This window comes from Protopterus annectens, chromosome 14.part0 (assembly GCF_019279795.1).
Source record: "Protopterus annectens isolate FY-2018-M chromosome 14.part0, PAN1.0, whole genome shotgun sequence".
Lineage (NCBI taxonomy): Eukaryota > Metazoa > Chordata > Ceratodontiformes > Protopteridae > Protopterus > Protopterus annectens.
In genome coordinates this window covers 838,903,476-838,922,646 of record NC_056748.1, presented here as the reverse complement: position 1 = coordinate 838,922,646, position 19,171 = coordinate 838,903,476, and the positions used below count along the sequence as shown (strand labels likewise).

At 44.4% G+C, this 19,171-nt stretch overlaps 1 protein-coding gene across 1 annotated transcript in view; it reads left to right on the top strand.

Moving 5' to 3' along the window:
- WAPL (WAPL cohesin release factor) overlaps positions 1 to 19,171 on the top strand; it is a 3,318,690-nt gene that overhangs the window by 2,907,618 nt on the left and 391,901 nt on the right. Inside the window, exon 18 of the mRNA XM_044056596.1 lies at positions 13,645 to 13,876. Within this exon, the coding sequence (XP_043912531.1) occupies positions 13,645 to 13,876 (232 nt within the window). The remainder of the gene's footprint in view (positions 1 to 13,644; positions 13,877 to 19,171) is intronic.

Genomic DNA, 19,171 nt, shown 5'->3' with positions numbered 1-19,171 from the left:
AAGTAGTTTACTTCATTTGTGCATCAACCTATGGGTTATCGGATCCATATTGGATCCGAGCCGGCAGTTTCCAACAGCTAAGATCTGAGCTCCAAGCTCCTCACCCTACCCATAATCCCCTGCCATCCCTTCCTGACCTCAGCTATAGTTTGCCGCGGTTACACCAGCAGCTTGATCTCGAGCTTCCAGGCCTTAGAGAGCATTTTTCTGAGAGAAAAATCTTTCCTTTTTTTGGATTAGCTAAAGTTTGTGTGTGAAGTTGTTTGAGTGTGTGTTTAGGATAGTTACCTTAAAGTAGTCGTTAGATCCCCTTTTTCGTATTAACCCCCCCCCCTTTTGTGAAAGCGTTAGGGTGTGTGTGGTGTTGGGTCCTAGTCAGTGTGTTTTAGTTTACCATGGCAGAGGCACCCAAAACATTTTTTTCTAAATGTACCGAGTGTGGCCATAAGCTCTCCCCAGCGGATGGCCACACTCGGTGCGTTTTATGCCTTGGGGTTGAACACCTGTCACCCGGCTGAGCTATTTGTGCAGCGTTCAACCCCAGGGCTCTCAAGGACCGGAGGTCGAAGCTAATTCTGGTGGGACTTCTGCCCCCGGACTCTGCTCCGGCCTCCGGTCCCCCCATGGCTCCTGCCGCAGCTGCGGCAGCGCCTTCTGCTTCTTCCCTTGGCCAGGACTCAACCTCCCACCTTGGGCCAAGAGGATAGGGAAGCCAGAAGAGAGAAGTGCAGAGAGAAGCATCACAAGCGGTGGGCCGAAGCCTCTGCATCGGCCCCACCAGCCAAGCGGCCCCCCCCCCCCGAGACCTCCGAGCCTTCTCCTTCCCGGCTCCGTTCACCCTGCTTCTCGCCGGGGCCGGAGGAGGGGGAGACCCGGTCACCTTTGAGGTCATCACGGCGGCACTCCCGTCCCGCCTCGCTGGCCTCTTCTAGGTCCACAAGAAGTTTAACTGATGCAGACTTGGACCGGATGATGCGAAGATTCCTCCAGGCCCAGCTGCAGGTGGGAGTGCTCCTGCCCCCCCCCCTCCGGGGAGGGGAGCTCGACCCCCTGTTTTTCCCGATTGCTCCTTCCTCGACCCACTTCCCGGGTTCGGGGTCTTCAGAGCCAACTAGTGTTGGAGCCGGGGGACTGTCGGTGCCGATAGAGTCGAGTGCTTCGGCGCCGATGGCTCCCTCAAGTCTGTCGGGTCCCTTTTCTGTGGATCCGAGCTCTCCGAGCCGAGAGCTGAGCTTCGGATCCGAGACAGTTAGTATGCCTTCGGCTCCGTCCAGGTCGGAGCATACTGCCCCTTCAGATCCGATCACCTCGGCCCTGGCTCTGATCCGAGTGTCGGATCCGAGGGAGGGTCTGCTCTCGGATCCTAGGGAGAGCAGCTCTCCTTCGGCTTTCGACGTTGTGGAGAGGGTTCTGTCGAGGGACTCCAGGCCCCTGGCCCTAGCTACGGCTCCACCCTGCACTCCCTCTCAGACGGGCCCGACGTCTGTCACCCGGCCCCAGGGACAGCCTGCTCTTACGCCCCAGATCGTTCCCTTGTTTGACCAGGATGTGGTTGGTGAGGCCTCCTCGGACAGCCCCCCCGAGGAAGTCCCTCACAAACGCAAGTGCAAAAGGAGGCACTTGGACTCCCCTGAGTCCTTGACAGAGGACACAGACTTGGAGCAAGGGGAAGGCTCCCCAAGATCACCCCCTGAAGACGTCTCATTTGGAGACATCATGGAGATGCTCAGGATCAGAGGGGGATGGTCTGCCCCAAAGCCTACCTCGGACGAGTCTGTGTTCTGGAGGCGTTTGAAGCAGGTCCGTCTACCTCTTGGCTGTCCCCTCCAGCCCAACCCCCTGGTAGGCCTAATCACTACCAGGGCATGGAAGGAGCTGGACACTGTGGAGCCCGTTCCCAAGAGGCCGGACAGATTGCATTGGAGTAAGGGGACCCCCGTAGATGCCATGTTGGTGGCGGCTGCCACTAAAAGGGAACTAGCCCAGGAGAGTCCCACGGTCCATCCTCCTGAGAAGGGGTCTTGGGCGATGGACCGTTTGGGGAAGCGGGTGTTTGCTTCAGCCACCTTCTCGGTAAGGTCGCTGAACTATATGGCACACGTAATACAACTCCAGCGGGATCTTATTAAAGAGTACGCTGGGACGCCCCCAGAGTCCATGTCGGCAGAGGACAAACAAGTGTACTCTACCCGAGTGGCCACTCTCAGGTCTATTTCCAATACCTCTGTGCGGCTACTATCCCATGCTACGGAAGGAGCCGCTAGAGCTAGCAGAGCGGCCGTCGTCCTAAGGCGACAGGCGTGGCTCTGCCAGTTTGATTTCGCGGAACCCTTTAAGGCGGTTGCTAACGCCCCATTTGATGGTTCTGCCCTCTTTGGCAAGACCGTATGCGACACCTTGGTCCAGAGCGAGAAAGATGGGAAAACGCTGTCTGCCGACTGAGTCCGCTTCTCTGCTCCTCAGAGGTCCTTCTTCAAGAACCAAAAGGGACAGAAGAAGATGTGGTTCCAGAAATCTCAGCAGTCCCGTTTCGCTCTGGACACCCCGTCCTTCAGAGGCAGAGGAGGACAGGGTGGATGCTGCCCTAGAGGCAGAGGGGGCCCGAAAAACTTTGGTCCAGAGAACCTTTCTCTGATGGGCCCACGCAGCAGCCCTGAAGGGTTACCTGACTGCTCCACTCTGGAGGCAGTCGGGGAGCGTTTCTCGAGGCACCTAGCAGCTTGGGAGGCCATCACGACAGACCGCTGGGTGCTTCGGATTATATCCAGAGGCTACACGATTCCGTTTCTCCATCCACCTCTCAGACCCAGATCCCTCCCCGATGTCCCACCTTGATCAGAGGGAGGCGGCAGCTGCAGCAATTCAGCAGCTGCCAGAAAAAGGAGCGATCCAGCACGTCCCCCCGACCAGTACGGATCAGGCTTTTACTCCAGGTTCTTCTTGGTGCCAAAAAAGACGGGGGACTTAAGACCAATCCTCGACCTTTCCCTCTTGAACCTGGCAGTAACTAAAGAAAAGTTCCGGATGGTCACCCTTCAGTCCATTCTCCCCCTCTTGCAGGAGAACGACTGGATGTGCTCCATAGACCTCAAGGATGCGTACTACTACATCTTGATGGACTGACGATCCAGGAGGTTTCTCCGCTTCAGGTTAGGAGCCAGCCATTACCAATTCAGGGTCCTCCCCTTTGGTCTCACCACAGCCCCCAGGGTGTTCACCAAGGTATTAACTGTGGTAGGGCCCACCTGAGACTCCAGGGAATTCAGGTCTTTCCATACCTGGACTGGCTCCTGACCGCCCCCACAAGGCATCTACTCTGCATGGCCAGGAATTATTTTCTTCACTTAGCTCCCCGGCTGGGGATCACGATCAATGTGGGAAAATCTTCCCTTTTTCCGACTCAGGTCATAGATTTCATCAGAGCTAGGTTGAACACAAACCAGCTGATAGCCTTCATGACTCCGGACCGGTTGCAATCTCTAAAACTCCATGTGCAGGCCATTCTTCTTTGCCCAGCCCCTCCGGCGGAATTGGTCCTGAGGGCCCTAGGCTCGATGGCGGCAACTATCAACCTCTTACCCATGGCACGCCTAAATATGAGAATCCTGCAATGGACCCTCCAAGTCCAATGGTCCTTCCTACATTATCCCCTGAGCCACCCCGTCCCTCTCAGCAGGGTTTGCAGGAGAGCCCTCTTGTGGTGGCTCCAGTCTCCAGAAGGGGCGCCCCTTTTCTATGTCCCCTCCCTTAGCCACGGTGACCACGGGCGCTTCTCGCCTCGGGTGGGGGGGGCATTGTCTGGGCATTACCATCCAAGGCACGTGGAACCATGTGGAGACCTCACTGCATATCAATGTCCTGGAAATGAGGACGGTGCTGTTAGCGTTGCAAGCACTTCAGAGCCTTCTTCTCGTCGGGACAATTGCAATCCAGACGGACATGTCGGTCGCCTGGTATATCAACAAGCAAGGGGGAACCAGGTCCTATCCACTTTGTCGAGAGGCCATGAGAGTGTGGGAATGGGCAATTTCCACCAACCGTTTTCTCATAGCGATGCACATTCCAGGACGGTCCAACATCCTAGCGGACAGATTGAGATCTTCTCCAAATGGGGTTAACCTCGTTGCGATCTTTTCGCATCTCCATCAAACACAAAGTGCCATGACTACTTCGCTCTCATTCCCCCTCCCAGGGAATCTCCAAGAGATGCTCTGGTGCATGTTTGGCCACCCGGTCTACTTTATGCTTACCCTCCTCTTCCCCTGATGCTAAAGTTTCTGCAGAAAGCCAGCCAGTTGTGGAGCAGAATAATCCTCATTGCCCCATTCTGGCCTCGTCATGCTTCGTTCCCATATCTATGGTCTCATCTGGTGAATCCTCCCTGGATTCTAGATTCCATTCCGGATCTGATCTCTCACTCATTGGGCCTGTCGGCCCCGAACCTGGACAACCTCAAGCTCACGGCTTGGTTGATCCAGTTCCACTGTTAGCTAGGACTCCCTCTTCCCCGGTCAAAGCCATCCTAGTAGCTGCTCACAAGCCGTCTACTAGAAGGGTTTATAATAGCAAATGGAAACGTTTTTCTGTTTGGGCGGAGCATCAGAGCTTAGACCCCTTTACAGCTCCATTGCCAGCAGTATTAGACTTTCTGTCAGGATTATTTGACCAAGGGGCTAGCTCCTCCACGGTCAAAGTACAATTGGCAGCTATCTCTCATTACCATGTTGGATGTGATCTGGGCCCTTTGACCTCGTCCAGATTGTATAAGGCCTTCTTAAAAGGCACCTTCTTACTAAGACCCCCGGTGAAGGATGTAGTCCCTCCTTGGGATTTTAGCGCTTGTACTCCAGGCTTTAACAGATTCTCCCTTTGAAGCCTGCAGCTTCGGTGGATCTCAAATTCTTATCCTGGAAAACAGCTTTTCGTGTTGCTATTACTTCGGCAAGAAGAGTTTCGGAACTTCAAGCCCTTTGCGCCAAGCCACCGTACTTAATTTTCCACAAAGACAGAGTATCCCTCAGGACCAATCCCTCCTTTCTGCCCAAAATTACTTCCGAATCTAACATCAACCAGTCTATCAGTTTACCAGTCTTCTTTTCCAATTACCAGAGTAAAGGTGAGTACAAATTGCATTCCCTAGATGTACACAGACAACTACGATTCTGTTTACACAGGACAGCTGGTTATAGGAAATCAGACCAGCTGTTTGTATCCTTTGCTAAACCTAATTTGGGAAAACCTGTTTCGAAAGTCACATTGTCCAGGTGGATTTCCCAGTGTATTCTTCTGGCTTATGAGAGTTCTGGCCGGCCTGCACCCCATGGAGTCCATGCCTATTCTGCTCGGTCTATTTCTACCTCCACTGCTTTTCATTCTAGAGTATCTTTGGATGACATTTGCTCAGCAGCCACGTGGGCTTCATCTCATACCTTCATAAACCACTATAAGTTGGATTTTATCTCCAGAGGGAGAGCATCCTTTGGCTCCGCAGTGCTCCGGAACATCCTTCCATGAGGACCTCCCAAGATTCAGGTAGCTGGGGACTCTGTCCCATAGGTTGATGCACAAATGAAGTTAACTACTTCAGATTAAGAAGTTATGTACTCACCATAACGTTCCATCCAAGTAGGTAAACTTCATTTGTCAGCAACCATCCCTCCCTCCGTCCCCCTGACCTACTTGGATGTTCCTGGTAATCCTGTTTCATGATGGATTGTATCCAGGTTAGTCTATAGAGGCGATCCTCTTCTCTGATATTGCAGGTATTGCTTTTAGGCAAGCTCGATCTGAGGTCAGGAAGGGATGTCAGAGGATTATGGGTAGGGGGAGGAGCGTGGAGCACGGATCTTAACTGTTGGAAACTGCCGGCTCGGATCCGATATGGATCCGATAACCCATAGGTTGCTGACAAATGAAGTTTACCTACTCAGATGGAATGTTATGGTGAGTACATAACTTCTTATTGCTGTTGTATGGTCTTTAGAGAGATATAAAGCTTGCAATATCAGATAACTGTTGGGATTATATGGTCAGTAATTTCTGTTGACAGAATAAAAAAGTTTCCCAAGAGTTAATTGGTAACTGGTTTAAGCTACAACTGTTAAAATACAGCTGGTCAAAGTTGTATTTAATCACTTTTTAAAGAACAGGTATTTTCCATGTGCAGGTTTGCTGTTTGACTGCTATGCACTGCCTGAGTTTTTCTTCACTGTTGTGTGATTATGGATTTAGTGCGTTTATGTTGAGGGACTATGAGTCTGCAAGGGAGGTTGCCACCTATAAAAAAAATACTTTAAACTCAGAGCTTTACTGTGGTTTTCAAGGGAAGTTTATTTTTAAATATTTTGTGATCCGTGTTTGTTTTAGTACGTTATACATTGATCTTTTGTAGGGGAGAAGATCAAAACTTACAAAGTAGTAATTCTAAAAATTCCACATGTAACTAGTACTTTTTGGAGGATCTATTTTTGTAAAGAACTTCACTGTGTATTCCTTGCTGCTGATGAAAGACACTCCATTTCAAATGTAGCCTCATGGATATATTGCATTGAATGGTCAAGCCTTATAAGGGCAATTTTTCACTCGTACCTAGAACTGAAATTATTCTGAGACAAGATTGAACACACTTGTCAGACCTCATGAAGATGAACATTATAAAATGTACCTAACAGTTAATTTTGTCTGATGACCCATTCCTATGACTGTTCCAGAATCAATGAAAAGTAGTGCAGCTTCTGCTGTTTGCAAGTCACTAACGAAAGATTCACAATCTAGGTATCTGTCCATGTTCTTTGTGAATGAACTTATCTATGTCTGACACTTTGACGCCACACAAATGAGGGCAGCTCCAAAGGTTTTACATATTCTGCTCATTCCCAGTACCCATTTGATTGTGTTTAGGGTCAAGAAGGAGCCAGAACCTGTCCTTGCAACCGATGGGATTAATGCAAACAGCTAGTCATTGGTGGGACTCCTCTAGCATAGGATGAGTGTACACACAGCTATGTAGAATGTGCAAGATTACTGGTTCACCTGACTTCATATCTTTATGTGGAAGGAAACTTGAGCCCCTGATAAAAACAAGTGTACAAATAGAGGACATGCAGAATCCGTACAGAAAGCAGCCCATCAGGGGACCAAACTGGAGAAACCCAAGCTGTGGAGCAGCAGCACTAACCTTGTGCACCACTGTGCCCGTCCTAGTTATGTTTTTATTAGAGTAGTAAAATGCAATTAGACTGCAACTCTGGTAACCTCTCCATATCCGTTTGGAGTATTATTTGGCCTCTTCAAGTTACCACTTTCTTTTCTTTCCTATTAAATATGTAGTTCCTATGCTCATGTTTTTAAGGGTTGGTGTCAAGATACTTGGCAGCAATTAGAACAAATCCTGATGAACTAAAACAGTTCTGCAGAAAAACACTTTTTCAGCAAACCAAAATACAGCTATGTTCATCATGTTGATTTCTGTTGCAGTAGCTTTAGCTGTATGGGTTATATCCTACCAAGGATGTAGCAGGCAGCCAGCTTCCAAAGCTTCAGGGCACCTTCTACTTGTCAGGTAACTCTAGCTGAGCTGACTAAAAGATAAGTTTAGGCACGAAGCCATTCAGAGCATTACTGCCTCCAAAGAGTACACTGCTCTGAGGCTTTCAAGGATTGATAGCTTTTGCTTTCTTTTCCTTGGCAGATAAGTTCGCTTTTTTGGGGGGTCTGCCATTTTCTTAATTTTGTTGATGTTTTATTACATTCCTCTTCAGTATAAGTTATTTTATGCTAGAAGTGTGTTTTAATGGACTGTCTGGGGACTGTAACATACTTTTAAACTGAGGACTTGTTTTTGTCAGCTTAAAGGTGGTGTAATTTTTTCCCTGTGGAGAAATTGTATTTATTTTACTTTTGTGGGGCTGACAGTGTATTAACATGCTTTTTACTGTGTTTTTTTTCAATAAGAAATAACTTTTGTGAACTGGTAGTATTTACCTGTAATTGCTGCTTATCTTCACTGGGAGAAAAAAGCACCATGTACAGTTTGACCATGGCACAGACTAACAGTTCCAAGGTGTGCCCTCCTCAAAACCACAAAAAGAAACTAATTAAATTAAAAATTGAGCCACAGGTGGGTGACTCTGTTGTGGGCATTTGGCGTACTTCAGATCACTCCACTTTTGCTCCAAATCCCTCTGGTGTACAGCCACTGTCAACCAGCGATTAGCCACATCCTCTATGGATGTTGGGGTCTCCTCACTGGGTAACGGGGAGCCACTTATGTTGGTACTGGGAAAGGGAACAGGGAAAGTTCACTGTTGTCAGAATGCTGTGCCCATTCCAGGGGAAGTTGCTGCTGCCAGTAATACCACAGTTGACCCCATTTTTTCCTGCAAAAAGAAACGGAAAACCAAGCATGTATCTACTTTTCTTCCATTTTTCTTAGATAGGACTAGTTTACTGGGTCTAGCTCAGGGTTTATTTCAGGCTATTGATCCTTTTTCAGGCCATTGATCCTTCTTGTAAAGTAGTTTCTGGTAAAAGAAAGAGGGATTCCTCTCTTCCTGAAGAGATTCAAGATTCCGAATCTGAACAAGAAGATGCAGGGGTGTTTCCAGGGTTTCTTCCTCAGATTTTTAATTCAGACTCTGAGGAGAACTCCATGTCTAATTCACCCTATGGGGTTTCTCTTTGTCTGTGACTGACTAGAATATGACAGTGTTTTCAGTGGGGAAAGCAGTGAGGTTTCTTTGTCTCTCAAAAACATTGAGTTGATAAGAGGGATTTTCCAGAACCTACACCCCTTCCCCTCCTAGAGTGTCTGCTTTAGAGGGTATGTGTGGTGTTGCCTGCAGTTTCCTGATAGTCAGCCTGTTGCCCCTAAAAAGGCAGATAGGATACATAAAATTCTGCAGTCTTTTACATTTTTCTACACTTTTCCCAAGCCTGACCCAGCATTTATAGCTTTAGTTGATCCTGCTGCTGCTAAAGACTTAGTTAATTCCATTCTCACGCTTTGTAATACGGATAGAAAATTATTGACAGGTATTGGAAAACGGTGTGTACATCTGCAACTTTGATTTTCAGAATTTTGAATTGTCAAGCTCGTATGTTTGTTCTGACAAATTATAAAAGTATAAGGAATGTTTTATCTGCGGTTTCTGCTTGTGGGGAATTTTTTGATTTAATTAACTTGGTTCCTTCAACTGCACAGGTCACCACTACTCATTGTTTGCATTGTGTGTGTAACTATTGATTCTTCTTCCATTTGCTATGGCCACTGATATTGTTTTGAGGAGGTTTGCATGACTGCATTCTCAGAATCTCCCAGATGATAAAAGTGAAATTTTAAATTCTCCCATGGAAAGAGACTTATTTTGATCCATGTGCTGCAGAGGTGATGAAAAAGTGTGATTAAAAGAGGCAAGCTCATCTATGGAACCTCAGCTCTCTTTTTCTGAATTTTCAAGGGATTTTCTTTCTCTTCATCCAGCTTTGGCAAAAAAAATAGAATAAGCAGTTAAAACAAAGTACAGGTAAGTAGATGCTTAAAAAGAAAAGGCAAGGGGGTTCCAAAAAGTCAGACCCCCCAAAACCAAGGACAGTTCAGATAGTCTGAAGAACTGTTCAGGAGACCTTGTGGCTCCCTCCCATCCTGCCCCCTTTTTCTTGAAAGTGTGTATCTCCATTTTTTACTCTTTGGCAACAGATAGTTTCAGACAAATGTATTCTGAAAATCATTCGTCATAGTTAAAGATGGTAGTAGGAGGAAATTCCACCTTTCCAGGAGGGGGTCATTCAGCATCCTTCAGGTCAGACACTGTTGTTTCCCCCAGTTCTTCACATGCTGTCTCAGAGTGATAGAACCAGTTCGGCTTTTCCAGTTAGGGAAAAGTTTTTATTCAAGGATGTTCCTACTGCCAAAGAAAGAAAATGCTTGGAGACCATTTCTGCATCCTTCTTTCCTAAACCCATTGGTGTTAGTGGCCAAATTCAAAATTATGGCTCTTCACAACCTGTTACCTCTTCTTCCTCTTTCACGTTTCCTGTCAACACTAGACTTGCTTATCACATTCCTGTTCATCCAGACGTAAATGCTTCTTAAAGTTTTGTGTGTTTGGATCACATTATCAGTTCTCTGCCATACTCTTTGGACTATCCACTGCACCAAGAGTGTTCACAAAGTGTCTGGTTCCAGTTACAGCTCATTGCAGCCTACAGGGTATTCACATTTTTCCATATTTAGATAGCTTGTTTATCTTTGCAGTCTTATTCAAATTGTCAGGAATGTCTTTTCTGGGTGAGAGAGGTCTTATACAAGCTGGGATTCCAAAAAAAAACATTTGAAAAGTCTTTCCTGACTCCTTCACTCAGGACTGTGTTCCAAGGATATCAACTTCACACCTAAGTTCACAGTTTTCTTCCACTGGAAAGAATAGACCTTTGTCTTTTTCTGTGGTTTCCCACTCAGACTTTGGTCACTTTTGAGGGAGTACCTCAGGATTTTGGGTCTCCTGGTATCTATGGTTCTCATGTTACCCAGGGCAACACTCCACATGATAAATGTGCAGTGGTATCTGAAATCTGTTTGTTCCCAGCATCAACGCACTTTATTTTTTCAAAGTGCCAGCTTTTGTCAGAAGAGAAATCTATTGGGGGAGACGAAAGATATCCTTAAATTCAGGCCCCCCATTTCTCTCCCTGCTGCAAAGCGGTCAGTAGTCAACACAGGTACTTCAGACTTTGCTTGGCGAACAGTTTCATGAGGGATAAAAGTGCAGGAGGGTATGGCACACCAAGGATAGATGCAAGCACATAAATATTAAGGGAATGCTTCCCCTGATCAAGGCACTCAACTCTCCGAACCTTCTTTGGTCCCTGGAACCTCCTTCAAGTGGTTACAAACAATACCACATGTGATGCATCAGCAAGCAAGGGGAACACGGTCGTATCCTCTTTGTCAACTACCCGTGTTAGCTTGGAGGACATAGCTTCACAGCACAGTCTCACTCTACAGACATCCTACATTCTGTCAGAGCAAAATTGTGTGGCAGACAAGCTGAGCCAAGACCAAGGCAGACCCTCACAAATAGAAACAAGATTGGGGGGTTTCCAAGATTTGATCCATCTGTGAGAAGTTCCTCAAATTAGACCTCTTTGCCTCCTGTCTGAACAATCAGCTGGCAAGATTCTGTTTCAGGGCTCCATGAAAAGTCCTGGAAGACGGATACTTTTTTCTTTTCCTTGTACAGGAATGTTCCTGTAAGCTTTTTCACCTTTTCCTCTAATATCCAGTACACTTATGAAGATTCATAAGGAATCCTCCAAGGTCATTGTGGTGATTCTCTTCTGGCACAGGCAGCCATAGTTCTCCCTTCTTTTGGAAATGGCCAGGGGCAATTCCCACAATCTTCCTCACAGACTGGATCTACTTGCACAAAAACGGGTGACTGATGCATTGTCAGTCAACAGGTCTTAATTCCTTTTAGGCACCAGTTTACTGAGGATTGCAGTATGTACTTATGGAGGCAAGAAAGCCTGCTGCTAGAAAATCATATATTAGCTAATGGAAATGTTTTTCTAGTTGGTGCAAACAACATAACCAGCTCTCATTTAGGGCTGGTTGTTCTCTTGTTCTTCATATTGGTGCGAATTACTATCCTAAGGCTTTTCTTATTTCTTTATCATAGTCCCTTCATTGACAATTCTACATGTCTACTTGTGGATCCTCCTCTTTCAATGCTGTTTCATATAAAAATGTTTTGAAATGTGTTTTGCATAAGAAGTGTCCAAGAAAACTGGTGGTCTCTCCTTGGGATCTTTATTTTGTGTTAGAGGAGCTAACACTTGCTTTGTTTGAACCAGGTTATGTGGCTGAGTTGAGGCTGTTAAAATGGGAAAAATTTTTACTGATTGCACTGACCCTCTACAAGAAGAGTATTGGAGTTGCAAGCTCTTATGGTGAATCAACCCTATCTCATTTTCCATAGAGAGAGGGTTTCTTTGAGAGCCAATCTTTCTTTTATGCCTAAAGTGGTATCCGAGTTTACTTTAATTTTAACTAAATTGTCTCCCTTTTTTTTTTTCATGAAGCTAAAAATTAGGGAGAAAAGATGCTCCATATACTGCATGTCCACATACACCTCTGGTACTGTCTTGACAGAACTAAATCTTTCAGACCTTCAGATAAGTTGTTCATTTCATGTGAAGGTAAAAATGGACAATGTGTTAAGGCATACTATTTTCAAATGGTTGTCCAAGGCTATTACCGTTTGTTAACACTCACCATGACAGAACTTTTCCAGACAGGATCATGGCCTAATTATGCTAGGGTCTTGTCATTTGTGGCGTTTTGGTAAGGATTGGATTCTAGAAGCAGCTACTTGGTCTTTTGTACATACTTTTACAAAGCACTATAAACTTGATTGTCTAGGTCCAGGTCAAGCTTTGCTATGAACTTTCTCCACAGGCTCCTGGACTCCTCTTCTTCCACCTCCCAGATGTAGTTAGCTAAGATAATCTACCCATGTAGCTAATGCTACTGCAGCAGTGATTAACATGATCATACTACAGTTGTGTAAGTTAAACTTACCAAAACATTAAATGTTTGAGTGATCAGTGCTGCAGTAGACGCTCCATCCCACCATTCCCCATGTTTTTTATATGCCAATGTGGACATTTATTTCTTTGCTCCTAGCTTTGTCATTTCAGAGCTCAGCCTCCCTCTAGCTTTTGGCAGGAAAGCTCTGAAGGACTTTTGCGCCCAAACTTATTTTTTAGTCAGCTCAGCTCAATCTGCCTGACAGTTTGGACGTGTGGAAGGTGCCCTGAAGCTTTTGAAGCTGACCGGCTGTTATATCCTTGGCAGGATATAACCCATATAGCTAAGGCTACTACAGTAGTAATTATTCAGACATGTACTATTATGGCATGTTTAACTTAAGAAACTGTACTTTTTTCCTGTGGGGAAGCTAACCCCCACCCCTTAACATGTTTATTTTACCTCCATTCTTGTCGCACAGCAGTGGGGATGAAGTGGAGTCAGGTTAGTTGAAAGTGGTTTTCAACTGTCTCACAGTTTCAGGACACAGTAATAGTCATTGCTTAACTGACAGGTTCCCATTTTTAATTATCATTTCACTTCATTGATACTCAGTGAAGATTTCCCTTACAGCTGTCAGATTCTTGTTTTTATAAGCATGCCACTTGATTAGCAGTCACACTGCCTGTCAAAACTACTGTAAGGAAATATTCAGCCACATTAAAGATTTCTTTCCAGTAGTTGTATGTAATTCTTTTTTGGGCCACAGAAAACTGTTCTTTTACATAATTAAATTTCACTTAGTTAATATATGCTCTAGTGTATGGTATTCTTTGGAATATTTGTTGTTTTTAAATGTTTAATTGACTGACACACTTTTATGGCTATTTCCACTGTTCCCTTTTCTGTGGATATAACTATTTAAGAGTTTTATCCAGTAAGCTAAAAACTGATAAAGCAGAGTTGAATCCTCACAATCAGCTTCAGGGATGCTATAGTGTGTGCTTGCTTTAGGATGTGTGAGCTAGAGGTCACAGAAGAACTTTGCTGTAAGGTGGCTCTTAAAGGATATTTTAACCATACAACATCACTTCTATATTTGACTTTCTCCACAGTTGTTCCTACAGAGAGAAAGGGCAGCACAACTGGCAGAAAGTCAAACAGATGATTTTATCAAAGATGCTCCATCACAACAGCTTGATAAGAGTGGGGAATGGCAGGAGACAAGTGGTGAGATACAGTGGGTTGCTGCTGAAAAGAGTAATGACAGCTCAAATACAAGACAAGTGGATGCAGCAAATGATGACAAAAAGGAGGAAGAGGATGAAGAACTTGATTTAAATAAAGGTATTTGGTTTTATGTCCATGGATTATGTGTTAAATGCATATTAATTTATCCTGCAGTACTTGCACTTTGTTGTTTTAACATTAACACTCCTCTCTCCATGTTTTTCCTCTCGTGGTAATCTTTTGACTGCATGACTTTTTTTTAGATGATATTTTTTAGATTTTATTGTATTGCTTTTATGTGAAATATTACTAATGTCAACTGCTTTTTCAGTACTTGCTAGGTATTTCTATGTTCATCAGTCACTGGTACAACTGATTTTAAAATTTCAAATTAAAATTGTTGCTTTACTAGTGGACCTGGTACCTAAAAAGTTTAAAATAAAAGTGTGTATATTTTTAGTTATGTCTTTTCTTGCTCCCATATCCCCTTGCAGCCAACCATCAGCTGCTATTGACCCGTTTCCTCATTCACTGGGTCCTGTCCCTCCACACACACCACAACGGCAGCCATGTAAGCTTTGCAATGGCTGGCTTTGGGTGGTGCTTGTATGCTTCCACACATGCACATTCTCCTGACCAAGCACTATACTGCTAACAGCGAGTCTTGCGAGCCTCAATTTCCATAGTGATGGGCAAGCTGGTATTTTCCGCTCATTCCCATCCTCCCCTGCCCAGTCCCTCCAGTCCCATGCCAAATTGATCATGTGGGGGCACAGTCAGAGCTTAATTCCTCTACACCACAAGGATGTTTTTCCAGTCTATATCTTGTTGTTCTGCCAGTGTCCTTTTCCTAAATGATTTGTACTTTTCCTAGTTCATTTTGCCATAAAGTAACCTGTATTGATGACTACTGTCTTGGCACGATTTACTTCTCTAGCGAAAATTTCATCATCTCACAAAGCATTATGTCTTCAGTGAAACAGGCTTTGTGCCATTTGTCTCCATTTACTTGTATTGCGAATACTGTGACGTCTGAGTTCTCCACCCCACCCATAACTCCAAGCCAGGAGAGCTTATGGAGTTAATATGCAGGATATCTGTAAATGTCTTTTTAAAATCTCAGGCTTAGATTCGTAGTACAGCAGCTAATTACATGGGAATATGCGTGACTACGAGTTGTGCAACTGAGCAGTATTGCGAGCTTTACTTGTAGCACATGTTTTGGCCAACTACATTCTTGCACAGACTCCTTCACATCCACATAGACTTGCACTAGAGGTAAAAACACAGTCTTAAACCTGCAAATAGTTATAAACATGCGTGTACGCACACAGCTGTTATCCTGTACCTGATGCAGCTGTTCTAAACCAAGGAAGGCTAAAGCCGCCAGTCATGGCTGTGCTGTACCCCTGCCAATCCTGTATGACAACATAGACCACACTCCTACACGCATACAGGTATACACTGATACTTGTAGGCACGGATTTGTATCCAAACACACACACACTACCTGCATACTCTCCAACCACCATCTCCCCCTTTCATACAAGCCACAGATTGCCAGCCAGCATACATCCACTCAAAGTAAATATTCGTGCACAGACCTGCTAACAAAGTCCCATACTCATATTCAGGACTAGTTACCTGGGTCAGCAGTCTGTGCAGGGTAAAGCTATGCTTCCCCTGTGCAGGTTCTCCACTTTGAAATATATAGGCAAATGTTTTTTTTCTTAGCAGTGTACACTTAATGCTATTTCTGCACTGTTTTTCATGGTAACGTGTGTAGTATTGAGTGTATGACTTCCAGAATACCCTGGTATCCTAAGTGATCAGTATACCAGGCTACTTTTGCATATCATTATCATAACCCCCACTCCCTGACTACTGCAATTAAGTAAAGCTGCAGAACTTTCCCTGCTTGGTAGTACAGAGCTGTGCTGTAATATGCAGCCTGTTGTGTGTGAATCGGAGCACGATTGCATAGTATACAGGCTGCAGTCTGTCGGGTTGCATGCTAGGCAACTTGTCTATGAATCCCAGCATCTGTATCTGACCCAGCTTTTTCTTTTACTGTTGCTATGAGGTCTGAATTGATCTCAGGGCTAAACACCCTTCTTAATAGTGTGGAAAGCAAGTTTTTGGAGCATATATAGTGGCCTTTAGATAAATACGTTGCCAAACACACTCAGTTAAATATCATGGAAGGAAGCATCACCAAGCAACTGGAGAATGTGGCACATGAAGTCTATAACAAGATCCTAAGGGACAGAATATGTAGACCAACTTAGATGGCTTGTGAGGTATTTGAAGCATGCCATTTAAATGTGGTTATTATGCATTTGATGCAGGTAACATGGGGCTTACTGGTAAGGATAATTGCCTGTAGTTAAGTCTGGCTTTGAGTCCAGGCTTTCCCAGATGGTGGCAGCTGTTTAATGCACCTTTGAAAAAATATTTGTTGTTTGCCTCACCCAAAGGAATTTTTTTTTAAGAAGCTGGAGGAGATATTGGGTAACAGTGGAGTTAGTCAAGGAACTTTTTTTTCACTCACCATGGAATAGCCTTTCTTTAAAAAAAAAAAAATATATATATATATATTTCCAACAGAAGATGTACTTTGAGAGACTGGCTGTCTTGGGGTGGTGCTGGAGGCAGCGGGTAAGCAGGTCGTCTGCGTTCAGTATTTATTTATTTATGTAGGTATTTACAGTTTGTTTACCAGGATGGTCCACTGGGCCAAGAAGAGCCCATTTTCAACGGAGTCCTGGGGAGAAAAGTTCCATAAAAATGAAAATTACATTCAAAATTTTACATTACAGTAAATACAGTGGTACAAGTAAAAGCATAGCATTTAAAGATACAATTTCTGGAAAGAACAAGTAAAAGTTATAAGTTATAAAAGTATAAGTAATTATTTGCAGATAAATTTGATCCTGCTATAGAAGTATACAAATAGGACACTGAAGTACATGAGATGTCAGAGGTGTAGAAATTAGGAGAAAGTATGTGGGGTGGGAGCAGAAGCATTCCCAGAGAGATATTAAGTGTGAGTGAAGTGAGTTTTTAAAGGTAGTGTGTTTGTGGTGGTCCGGATGGATGGTGGTAGGGAGTTCCATTAACGTGCAAGGGCAAAGGATAGGAGATTTTTGCCTGGGGGGATGGGTAGGTTTATACAATTCTGTCAGGTTTTGATTGTTCGATCTTAAGTGTCTGTCTGGAAGGTGCATTTTAAATGTGGAGGAAAGGGAGGGACAGAGGGAGGGGCTGAAAATGAGTTTGTGTGCATGAATAAGTTGAGTATAGGTGAGATAATTGGGCAACTGTAACCAATTTAGTTTGTGAAGGGCTACACAGTGATGGGTAAAAGATTTGTGGCCTGTGGCAAACTTGGTGATATTATTATTGCAGGAAGCGAGTTTAGTCTTGAGAGGATTGTAGGTTAGTTAGGAGTGGGGCACCATATAGGAGAGAAGGTATGAAAAATGTGGTAGAGAGAATGAACTTGGTAGAGGGAGTGAGGTAGCAATTAGGGCGGTAAAGCATTCCAAGTTTTTGGTGGGTTTTTTATGTTTATTTGTAGGTGGGAGTTGAATTTAAGCTGGTCATCGATGTGGACACCTAGTAGTTTGGCCTCCGATACTAATTCGAGGGATGTATTGTTCTGGCTGGTGATGAAAAATGAGTTTTTATTTATAGTAGTTGCTTTAGAAGAGGTAAATAAGTTTAGTTTTTGAGTCATTGAGTGCTAGGTGGTTGTCTATCATCCACTGTTCAGTGGTAGTAAAAGCGTCTTGGGTTAGCTTTATAAGTGTGGGGATAGAGGGGGCAGAACAGATTAGAGTTGAAGCATCTGCCTATTGGATAAGATTTGCGTTAGGGATTGAGTGGTGGAAATAGTTTATGAAAATATTGAATAGAAGGTGACCCAGTATGGAACCCTGTGGAACACCAGTGGGGGTGTTGAGGGAAGGAGGAGGTGTTTTTTTCCCATTTAACTGCTTGTTGCCTATTGGAGAGGTAACTGGTGAACCAGTTGAGAGAGGAAGGGGATAGGTTAAGATTAGACAGTTTAGCTAGGAGAAGGTTGTGAGAGATGGTATTGAAGGCCTTAGAGAGGTCAAGTAGGAGGTAGAAACTATACTGCTAGAGTCATGGGCTTTAACAGTTTTAAGGAAGGAAAGAAGAGCAGTGGTAGTGTTGTGGTCAGGTCTAAATACATGTTGTGTGGGAGTTAGTAAGTGATTGCATATAAGATAGGGGAGGAGTTGTAGATGGATACACTTTTCAAGAAGTTTAGAGATTGGGGATAGGATGGCGATTGGACGGAAATTTGTGATATTGTTATTGTTGCCCCTTTGTGTAGAGGTATGATGAAGGCCTTTTTCCAAAGTTGGGGGTACGTAGCCTTCATGGATTGAGCGATTGATTAGTATGCACATGGGGAATGCAATGGCTTTGGCCGCTATGTTTAGAAAGTATGAGTGAATGTTATCGGGGGCATTGAAGCATGGTTTCAATTTCTGGAGAAGCTTTTTTATGGTAGATATGGGTATGGGTTGTATAGAGAAAGGAGGTTGAGAGGCTGAAGTAATTGAGAGTGAGGGTGAAGGGGAGGACAAGGGAGGGAATGTAGAAGTAGAGGGTGTAGTGTTTGAAAAAGATGAGGTTAGTTTGGTAACTGAGTTGATGAAAAAAAAAATAGTTAAATTGCGTGGCTAGGTACATGTCTAGTGCATTAGGGTCAGGACAAGGGTTTTCTTTTTTTCCAGGATTAAGGAAGATGGAAATGACATTCCAGATTTTTTTTGGATTTGTTTTATGGCTATTTTGTAGTAAGGAGAAATAGGTTTTGCAGTCTGCTACAATAAGCTTTTTGACTTTGTTGCGAAGTGTTTTGTATTCATGAAGGGTGGAGGGAGTCTTATTTTTCTGCTGGTGTACCCAGGCTTTATCTCTAAGGCGCATGGCAGCTAGTGTCTCTTTGGTTAGCCAAGGGGCAGTTTTGCTTTTTATTCTTTTATTTTTTAGAGGGGCATAGCTGTTTAGGAGTTTTAAGAAAGTTGTATTGAAGTAGGTAACAGCATTTTCTAGGGGTAGAGTTTTTGGAGCACTCCAGTTTATTAATTTTAGAGATTTAGAAAAGTTGTTGGGATTAAAATTTTTTAGGGAGCAAGTAGTGATATAGTTATGAGATAGTGGTATGGGGGATGGAAGGTGGCAAGCAAAAGTGGGGAGGTGATCGCTGAGGGAGTTGGGAAGTGTGCCACAGTCGGAGAAATAATGAGGGTAAGAAACTAGGACCCAGTCTAGGATACTACCACAGGAGAAATGTTTGGAGGGTCAAGTTGTGGAGTTGAGCTGAGCAAAAGTAGAGGCTAATATTTAGGGAGTTTGTGGGGTCCTGAATGGAGG